The 11,276-nt window shown below is 33.2% G+C and overlaps 1 protein-coding gene across 1 annotated transcript; it reads right to left on the bottom strand.

The window, feature by feature from the left end:
- Nucleotides 1–13: 13 nt before the first annotated feature.
- On the bottom strand, nt 14–8,947 carry LOC129668491 (zinc finger protein 711-like; the record flags this gene model as incomplete). The annotated part of the gene is given in 8 exon segments (XM_055596499.1): nt 14–1,149; nt 1,151–1,236; nt 2,040–2,183; nt 3,726–3,770; nt 4,576–4,710; nt 7,969–8,106; nt 8,774–8,882; nt 8,884–8,947. Coding segments are annotated over 8 exon segments (1,813 nt in total), but the record flags the coding sequence as incomplete, so codon positions are not given.
- Nucleotides 8,948–11,276: the final 2,329 nt, after the last annotated feature.

Genomic DNA, 11,276 nt, shown 5'->3' with positions numbered 1-11,276 from the left:
TTTTTCTCCCAAATACTGTAGCTTATTTTGTAAATAACTTTTATTATATTGGTCTTACTATATAAGAGTCTCCTTGTGGTGCCTCATTATATGCTGATTTTTTTCTGATGGTCTTCTGAATCCCTTCTTGCAGAACTCACATCTGTGTGGATAGTCTTTTGTATGTATTTAAATCACATGCCGTTTAAAGCCAGATGAATCTGTGGTGCTATAATCACAATATTCACATTGGTAAATCTTCCTTCCAGTATGCGTCTTCATGTGCTTTTTGAGTTCATTCTGTTGTCTGAACCCTCTCTTGCACCTTTTACACTTCAGTGACTGATCCTTAGTATGAACTGAAAGGATATGACCACTAAGAATAAATGGATCTGATGTTTTAAAGTCACAGTGCCTACACTGATGAATCTTCCTACCCTTATGAATATCACTGTGTTTTTTAAGCTCAGAAGGACGATGGAAACCTTTATCACAGACTTCACATTTGTGAGGAAAGTCCTTGGTATGGACAGATATGATGTGCCGCTTAAGGTCACTTGAGTTGGTGCTCTTATGATCACAATGAGGACATTGGTGTGTTTTATGTCCTTGAAACAAATCCAGATGGCGTTGAAGCTCTCTCTCATCACCAAATGCTTGTGGACAATGCTCACATTTATATGCCAAGTTGTTACCATGCTTAGACTTAATGTGAGTTTTCAGATTTGATTGATCTGCACACCTGAAGACACAATACTGACACTGATATGGCTTCTCACCAGTATGTGTTCTCATATGTTTCTTGAGTTCAGAAGGATGACGAAAACCTTTTCCACACTCAACACAAACATGAGGAAAATTCTTGCTATGAACGGCCAGCAAATGTCTATTTAACAGTCCTTGTTCAGCAGTTTCATAATCACAGTACTTGCACTTGTGTGTCTTCTGCTCCTTGTCTCTTAAAATAAGTTTATTTGAATTCAGTGGACTAGCTTCTCTGTATCTTCGGGTGTATTCTGTAAATTCATGGGCCTTATCAACTTTGTTTATGAGCTTATGGCTTTCTAAGTGGTTATGGAAACTCACTTTCTTGTTAGTTGTACAGTCACAATCTGTACACTGATACTTCTTTCTCATCAAATGATCAGGATGATTCTTCATATGTCTTTTTTAAGAATCCCCTGGATTTAAACTTTTTTGTGCAAATATGACAAGGGTATACTGTCAAGGGCTGTCCATCAGGACCTATTATAACAGCTAGATGGGAAAAAAAGAGAATTGTGACATTTAATCACACTGCTTTAAAAGATTTTGTAAAACAGATTCCTGAAGCTACGTGAAATTCACTATATGAAAATACTACTTGAATAAAAGCCTTATATGATAAAAGTGCATAGGATAAATTTTCTGTAGTAAAGCTGATTACTGAGTAATGAGTGGCTTTTTATTGCACACTACTCATCTATGATATGAAATATAAAAGAAGAATCAAGCACCTTCATAATTCAACCCATCTCTAATTTGTCTTTAAAATATTTTTTAAATGAGGAAGAAATAAGCCTTTTGAAAGCACCAATCACATATTCTTAAAATACAATTATCAAAGCTGGAGAAACAGCTTAGTGGTTGCTGCTCTTGCAGAGGATCTTAGTTAGGTTCTCAACACTCATGTCAGACAGCTCACAACTACCTGCAACTCCAGGTGCAGTGGTTCCAACATTCTCTTTGGGCCTTCACAAACACCTGCACATACACATACATACACATATGCACACATACACACACAGAATTAAAATAAATCTTAATATATATTTATATTATAAATTATAATATTAAATCATCATATTAAATATTATGTTTATTAAAGATTATATTTAATTATTATATTTATTAAATAGTATATTTATATTATTTTGTTGTATATGAATTTTATTATGATATATTATAAATTATAACATTTATAATATCAACATATATGTAACTATATATAATTCTTACTGTATTTCATAAAATTGTGTATCTCAAATTACTATAACATTCAGAAAATAAAAATATCTCACCTGTTTGCCACTGCCTTGTTTCTCCTCTTCTCCTCTTCTTGATCTTTTGTTTAAGCACTTTATTTGAGTTAATGCTGTCACAAATTTGAAGGTACTGTGCTGCTGAAGTGTTTCTGTTTTCTAATGCCGAGTCAAAAGTGTTTCCTGAAAAGAAAAAGATAAACTGCTCAACTGCATGTATTTATATGGGGGGGGGGTTGTTAGATAAATTATTTTAGGTGATATGGTGCTAAGTTATGGTGTTAAATTTTACAAAGTATACACATTTCCTCATTCTCCTTAATTTATTTCATACCCTCTTGTGTACATGTAATCACATTGAGTACAACAGTACACAAATTTAGTTATTTCAGCATGCACATCCTAAAGGAATACACTGATAAGATTAATGTAACATAATAAACTATTCAAATTTATGGCATCAGACTAACTTCTCAGAAATAGACCTGAAGAAATTGAAGGAATTTGGCAAGGAACATATATAACTAAGTTAATCAATATAGTCATGGTAGTTATATGTAAAAAAGATTATACATGTATGTTTTAGAATTATATAAGATATGAAATTTATGTTTAGATTAACTTCAGGGATTAAAATAGACGTGACAATTTACTGCAATTTCAATATGATCAGTGCATACAAAATAAATATTTGATAAAACAAGTTCTCACAAAACTATCATAGCATACAATTATATTGTGATGGTTTGAATAAGTATGGGCTCTATAGGCTCATATGTTTGAATGTTTGGTTTTCAGTTAGAGGGACTGTTTGGGAAGGATCAGGAGCTTTGGCCTTGTTGGAGGAGGTAGTCTGGCCTTGTAGGGGGAGGCAGAGGTGAGCTTTGAGATATCAAAACCCCACCCTAAGGACTGTTTCTCTCTCTGTGCTGGCCTGACTCCTTATGGATCAGGATGTTAAGTACTCATCTCCAAGCCTACTTGCTTATTTGCCTGCTGCCATGTTTTCTGCCATGATGATAATGGATGGGCTAATCCTCTGAAACTGAAACCAATCCTCCAATTAAATAATGTATTTAATAAGAGTTGAGTTGGTCACAGCAATAGAATAGGAACTAAGACATACATTAAAATGCAAATCTACAAGACTATCAGACTAGTATATATGCTGTGATATGTCTTTTTAATTTGTGTTAAACCTACATTTAAGTTTAGAGTCAAACTGTGCAATGAAAGAAACAGAACAAGACTAAATAGACTGTATTCAACTAAATAAGTTATTAAGCTTGGACTTGGATTTGATATTCATATATAATATTAATATAATATTATAATAATTAATATTATATATATGCATATATATAATATCCTTGCCATGAAATTCAAAAAGGCAGTCTTACTCAAAAAAATGACACATAGTAAATTGTTGATATATTTCTCTTCAAGTAATTTGTTTAATTTTTTTTCTATAGTAACCTTTTATGGTCCCTGTGGTAAATTACCTAATAATTGTATCATCATAGAAATTTAAAATGGCTTTCAGTCACAAATTAATACACATTGTATTTATATATGTTGGTTGTTAAAAAGAGGCAAACTCCTACATAACTTCTACAATAGGTGAAGATCAACAAATGTGTCTACAAACACAAGCTAGTTTTTATTTATGAAGTAGTATATAAAACCAAACATTTAACTTATGTCTCCTATACAATGGTCTCTCACCTGGTGCTTGACAGTCTTCATATCTTCGCGAAACTCTTCTTTCATCTATTTAAAAAAAAAAAGTCTAGTTATAAATTGATATATACTTGGGAATCTACTACCAGATTACATTTTAATCTCTAAAATTATAATTTTGTCAGCAATTTCTCAATAAAATACACTTGTTCTTGAAACTTTTCTAAGTGAGATAATCTCTTTCACTGAAAATAGAGACTACTATCTGGTTCTTTAGAACTGATAATATCTAGAACAGTTTTACATCTTCAGTGAAAACTTGAGTAGCTATTTTTCCAGAGTATCCTTAGAAATGAAGATGTTCAATACAGGTATGACTGCTGAATGAAGAAAACTCTGAAAGAACTAACTGAATAAATTAATGCATTGTACACCAAAAAATTTTAAAGTATACATTACATAAAAATGAGATTAACAAAAGACAGAATGGGGGTTTTAAAAACTTGATGAATTAACATACATTCTAAAGAATCTGATTTTTCCAGAACTTCAATTTTATTCTGTGTGTCAACAATTGAAATATCGTTTTGTAAAATGGGAAGGTTTAATTTTTAAAAATACTATTATTTTAGGAAAATAAAATATTTTATGGTACTCACTTATAGCGGTAGGATTTAGAACAGAGATCCTAACAAAAATGCATCAAGCAAGGTTTAGTAGCTTAAGATATGCGATAGAAAAAATCATGGAAATTAACTGGAGATGAATCAATTCACAGCATAACATTTTATTCAATTAGCCAAACACAGTGGCTTTATAGCACAGAATATTTAATTGCTCAAAGGTACAGTAAATACATTCTTTATGCACTTAGGTAAACATTCTAGTGTCCTACCATATGATGCAGGATAGACAACAGGGGAAACTGTTTTATTAACATCAGAGTTCTCAAGCTGAATCTCGAGGAGAGTTCTTTCCTCTTCCCCTACAGTGACTTCCATGTACAGTTCATTTGGTATTTCAGCATTACCTAAATTTTGGAAATAATTGCTTGTTTACAAACTCAAGCATTTAATAAATGGGCAAAAAATTCCAAACAATTTAAATCTTTAGGTTTTCAAGATTTCATCTTAATTTCAAATGTATAAGTTTAAATTAAGTTTATATTTGGTATTTTTGGAAGCTAGTGCTTCTAGAAGACATTTGTTTCCCCAAATTAATATCTTTCTATATTAGAAACAAGTGCTATTAAAATGGCTTCTTTATGAGACAAAGTCTTGCTTTGCAATGAAAGCTGGTATAAAACTTGCAATCTTACTGTTTCAGCCTTCTATGTCCTGGAATTACAGCCATGCACCATCATGCCTGGCTTTGAAATGACTTTTAAATTTACAAAATATGTGTGCTTGGAAAGAGTATTATAACTCATTGAGAGATTGGAAATTTATAAAAGAAGTGTTATTACATAAATTTTCCTGAGTTCTTTGGAACTCAGAAAATATTTTCAATGAATACAACATTATAAAATAACATACTTTCCCACACTATTTTGATAGTATTGTATGTATAATGATAATGTTAATTATCAATATACTAGTCATTGAATAAACTTTTAAAAATTATTAAAATTATATATGTATATACATACATATGTACATACAAATATAAACATAAAATGTTATTGCTCAAGAATTAGTAGACCTTCTTCAAGAAGCAGGACTTTTAAGTACACTACTAAGAGGAAAAAAAAGACATATTTAAAGATAATAGTATTGGGGTTTAAAATATTTAAACCTAAAGACAAAATTTTTATGGCTTCTGTGATAAATATTTCTATTTGATATTATAAATATATCATCAAATTTAATGTATGGTTTTCCTATAATTTAAAAACTTGGGTCTTCTATTTACTATAGAAGAAATGTATAAATACAAGACACCAGTCTGTTTTCCACATTCCTACCAAATTCTGACATTAGATAAACCTATACTAGTTTCCCATCTCCTACCATACCTCTTAATTAGTGAGTTAAAAATGATAAGTTTTTTTTTAATTTATTTATGTAGTATTTTGCCTGTATGTGAGCTTGCAGGCCAGAAGAGAGCACCAGATCTCATTACAGATGATTAAGAGCCAACACATGGTCATTGGGAATTGAACTCAGGAACTTTGGAAGAACAGACAGTGCTCTTAACCTCTGAGCCAAAAACCCATATGGTATACACTCATTTATAAGTGGGTATTAGCCATATAATATAGGATATATATATATATATATATACTAAAATCTACAGCGATAAAGAAGCTAAACAAGGAGGACCTTAGGGAAGATGCTTAATCTTATTTCAGAATGGCAAACAGGATAGACATCAGAAGTAGGAGAAGACAAGGAACAGGACAGGAGCCTTCCACAGAGGATTTCTAAAAGACTACCCACCAAGGTATCGAAGGAGATACTGAGGCTCGTAATTGTACTTTGGGCAGAGTGCTGTAATGCTTATGGAAGAAGAGGGAGATAGAGAGACCTGGAAGGGACAGGAACTCTACAAGGAAAAAGATAGAGCCAAAAAACCTGGGCCCAGGGAGGCCAGCAGAGACTGCTACTCCAACCAAGGACCATTCATGAAGAGAGGACCTAGACCCCTTGTTCAGCGGAAGCACATAGGCTGCTCAGTTTCCAAGTGGGTCCCTAGTAAGGGGTACAGGGCCTGTTTTTGACAGGAATTCAGTTGCTGGCTCTTTGATCACCTTCCCCTGGGGGTGCAGTCTTGACAGGCTACAGAGGAAGATGATGCAACCAGCTTTGATGAGACCTGATAGGCTAGGGTCAGAGAGAAGGGGAGGAGATCCTCCCCTATCAGGCGACTAGGGAAAGGGCATAGGGGGACAAGAGGGAGGGTGGGTGGGACTGCGACTATATGAGGGAAGGGGCTGCAGTGGGGATACAATGTGAATAAATTGTAATAAATAAATAATAAAATAAAAATTTTAAAAATGATAAGATTTTTAAATGAAACAAACATTATTTAAATAAACATTTTTGGTCCCAACTCAAGTTCTTTGCAGCTAATGTTTTCTTAGTTTCAGCTGTGATATGGAAGTAGAATTCAGATATCTATAGTTACTAGAGAAAGACATGAAGAGTAGTTATTTGAGTGCAACATAAGTACAAGACAGCACTATACAGGTAATTCTGTGAAAAGGAGCCTCGTGCCATTCTGCAATAAACAAAATAGTGTTTTGTGAGCCTGGCATGGAAACAGTTCTAACCTTAAAGAACACCTGAATAATGAAATGAAGACAATGTAGGAAAATAATAAAATGTCTTCATGAAAAATAAACAACTAAAAGCATGAAAAATGACAAAAAAACAAATATGAATAGGATTTTTATTCTATGATCCTCAGCCCCAAGAAACCCTAGTAGCAAGTACCTGTGAACAGCATAATAACTTAACATCCTGGCAGAACGGTTTATATAAATACTTACCAACCTAAGCTCTCAGTGACAGGAAATCAACCAATTAGCCCTTCCACTGCTAAATCTAGATATGCCAAAAGTGCTTACTGTCATGTGGAGAACACAATGGAAGTAGAGCTACACAAGACTTTAAGTTGTAGTATTGTAAAGGTCTTGGGCAACTTACTTTCCCTGAGGCTTTACTTATCTTACAAATAAGAATATTTTATACCTCAGAGATTATTAAAATCAAATGAAACTAAACAGATCTAAAGATTTTAATGTTTTTAAAATTTATGTGTGTGTGTGTGAGTTCATGTGCACCACATGAATGCATGTACACATGTAGGCCAGAAGAGTGTGTTGGATCCCTTGGAGCTAGAGTTGTAACAGGTGATTATAATCTGCCTGAGCTAGGTACTAAAACTGAACATGGGTCCTTCCAAAAGCAGTGAGTGCTTTTAACTACTGAACCATCTCTCCAGCCCCAATAAAACAAATATAATTATATATGCATAATACATAATATGATTCAGTTTCTATATATTTGTTAATTTCATTACATCAAAAACTACAAAGTCTTCATCTGTTTGTAACATATTATTTGAGATGTAGAGTTCATGTATTCTTATCTGAAAATACACTGGTTCAGGAATGTCTAAAAGGACCCATTCTTTTAGGAACTTGAAAGAAGGGGCTTATTTTTTTCTAACTTTGCCATTATTAGCTTTTAATACTACTTATTTAATATATCTATTGTTGTTATCAATTACTTTTAAAGTTATATTACTGCTTCTTATAAATCAATGCTGTGCCCTTTTATCTTACTGATATCATCCTCTTCTTGGGAAGAATCTTTAACTGCCATGTAAACCATTTTCTCTCGCTGCATTCGGTTCTGGTCAAGCACTCCAGCTACAGAATGTCCACTGGTGTATTCACTCTCTGTGACAATTTCTGTCCCACCTTAAAAATTAAAACACAAGTAAACTAGAAACATATCATAGACTAAATCCTTGAATTAATGAGTATACACACACACACACACACACACACACACACACACACACGGCATATAAATAATCTAACAAACTTCAAAGTGCCATTAAAATAGTCACGTAACTTATATTTTAAACATTTATAGCTCACTTCAGTTGATAACAGTGATATAACATATTTCATATACTATAAAACTTTTATATATATTTACCCATTTATGTCTCATAAAATCCCTACTAAGTAGTCATTATCATGGCCATCATATGGATGAAGAAACAAGGCAGAAGGAGATCATACAAGTTTTTGAAGGTTTTTCTCAGTTAAGTACTAATAAGTAGTGGGTTTAAAATCCAAATTATCCACCTCTGGCATCAGTGCTCTTACACATTCATCATAATCTTTATTCTAATACAAATTATTTTCAGGTTTTAAAAATTTTTGCCATAATAGATTCATATCTAAAAGAATCTAAGAGTAGCATCTTTCCCATTGCCACTTTACATGTAAATATGCATATACAGTTTTTAAAATACACTGAAATGCTTATGAACATTTTTGTCTTTTGAGAAATCTTAGGATAATACCCATGAAAGAATTCTAATATCTCATATCATGGAATTAAAATAGCTTATACCTATTTCAACATCATCTTCAGCCTCTGCTTTAAATATATATACTTTTATCACTTCTGAACCAAATCCATCTTCTTTAACATCTTCTTGTGAACCATCACTACCAATTTTTTAATGGTGTGTTTCCCATATGCTCCAACTTCTCTCCCACATCATCCACTGAAATATAAAGGAAACTATTTCAATCAAAAAGTTCCAATGACATTTAATAAGTGTTAAGCACAATGTCAAAATAAAACAATGTTTAACCACCTCCTATTATATTCCCTTAGTTACCTATTATGCAGTCACTAAAATGGTTATTATAGGATCAAAACTACTTTGAAATATTTTAAATTAAATGAATATTAACCAAACCATGTTTCTGTATAAGGAGCATTTAAATTTAAAATAGCAAACAAGTATTTAGGTAGGCCATTTTTCTTGAATATGACTTATGATTTTGGCAGTGTATGAGTATTTATTCACTGAAGTCCACATATAGTTCCCCTGTTATATTAACGTGATTCTTAAAGCTGCAGGGAATACATTTTTAATATGTGATGACTTACTTGCGTTTTCCTGTCTTTTCATATTCACTGAATCATCAGGCTATCTATTTTAGCATTTGATTCACATATAATTCTGATATAAAGCATAGCGTGCATTTTAAATAAAATGCTATCACTAAAATCAGTATCAGAAAATAATACATGAGGGGAAAAGGATCTAGACAGTCTTCATGAGAGCTGATAGGCTAGAGTCAGATAGTAGGGGAGGAAGTTCTCCCATATCAATTGACTAGGGGAGAGACTGGTGGCAGGGAAGAAGGAGGGAGGGAGTGGGAGAGGGGGCTACAGCTGGGATACAAAGTGAATAATTTATAAATAAGAATAATAAAAAAGAAAACAATACGAGTCATAAAATAAGTTCACATAAGCAAATTCCAAATTAAAAAGCAGTTGTTTCTAAAACAAATTAATGTATCAAATCTATTATTTTAAATGATGAGATAAAACATGTCCAAATGAATTTAGGAAAAAGAACTGTTAATAAATCTTCTATGAGCTCAAATTTCTGTTGAGGCATTTGAAGAACAAACTTCATCTGTGTGTAAATTTAGTAACATATGCTTCGTTTTAAAAGCATAAATGAAGAAAATAACTAACAGCATGGAACTTTTTCCTGATTACAAATCTGATGCTTCAGAGTATACAAAAAAGTAGTATAAAAAGGTAAAGCAACAGTATTTGGGACTACTACTAATCTTCAATATACGTACAGAATTTTATTCCGCTCTAGTCTCTGAGTATGATATGGCATGTCACATGAATACTATACATGAACTATATAATATATTTTATTAATAATCTTATAATAGCCATAACTAATATTCAAGCAACATATCCCCTATAAATGTCTCTAGTATTTTAATTTCAATCCTGTTCCTGTAAAAACTAAAGCATAATCTAAACCTAAATCATGCTATTATATATTTCAAAATACCACACAAAAAATAAAATACTGAAGTTCTTGAATATAGCTAAAAAGTTTAGAACTATGAAAAATAAAATAAAATGCATTAAAGAGCTACAACCTTGATCTTCGGTGCTTGAAACATCTTGGTTACTAAGGCAGATCTAAATGAGTCCAAGTCTACATTCTCCCTAGATCAGTTTCAAGTTTAGTATGTCATCAAAATGTTGTTTTGCCCATATGAAATGGAAATCATATTTGAAGACAAATGGATGGAAGTAGGAAAGGTCATCCTGAGTGAGGTAACTCAGAAGCAGAAAGACACATGGTATATTCTCACTTATATGCAGATATTAGCTATATAATATAAGATAAACATACTAAAATCTATAGTCCTAAAGAATCTAAATAACAAGGAGGACCCTAGGGAAGATGCTTAATCCTCATTCAGAAGTGCAAACAGGATAGACATTGGAAGTAGGAGAAGACAAGAAACAGGAAAATAGCCTTTCACAGAGGGCCTTTGAAAGACTCTTCTATCAGTGTATCAAAGGAAATGCTGAGACTCATAGCCAAACTTTGGGCAGAATGCAGGGAACCTTATGGAAGAAGCGGGAAATAGAAAGACCTGGAGGGGACAGGCACTCCTCAAGGAGACCAACAGAGCCAAAAAAAAATCTGGGCCCAGGGGTTCTGCAGATACCGAAACTCCAATCAAAGACCATGCACGGAGAGGACCTAGACTCACTGTTCAGAGGAAGCCCATAGGCTGCTCAGTTTCCAAGTGTGCTCCCTAGTACAGGGACATGACATGAACTCAGTGATTGAGCACCTCCCCCTGGGGAGTGCAGCCTTGCCAGGACATGGAGGAAGATGATGCAGCCAGCCTTGAGGAGACCTGAGAGCCTAGGAGGTCCTCCCCTATCAAGGGACTAGGGAAAGTACATGGGGGAAAAGAGAGAAAAGAGAGGGAGAGGGGGGTGGGTCTGGTAGGAGATGAAGAAGGGGGCTGCAGTGGGGATACTAAGTGAACAAATTGTAATTAATTAA

This window comes from Psammomys obesus, unplaced genomic scaffold (assembly GCF_907164565.1).
Source record: "Psammomys obesus unplaced genomic scaffold, mPsaObe1.curated_primary_1811, whole genome shotgun sequence".
NCBI classification, from domain to species: Eukaryota; Metazoa; Chordata; class Mammalia; order Rodentia; family Muridae; genus Psammomys; species Psammomys obesus.
The sequence above is the reverse complement of the archived record's forward strand: the minus strand, read 5'-3'. Positions and strand labels throughout refer to the sequence as shown.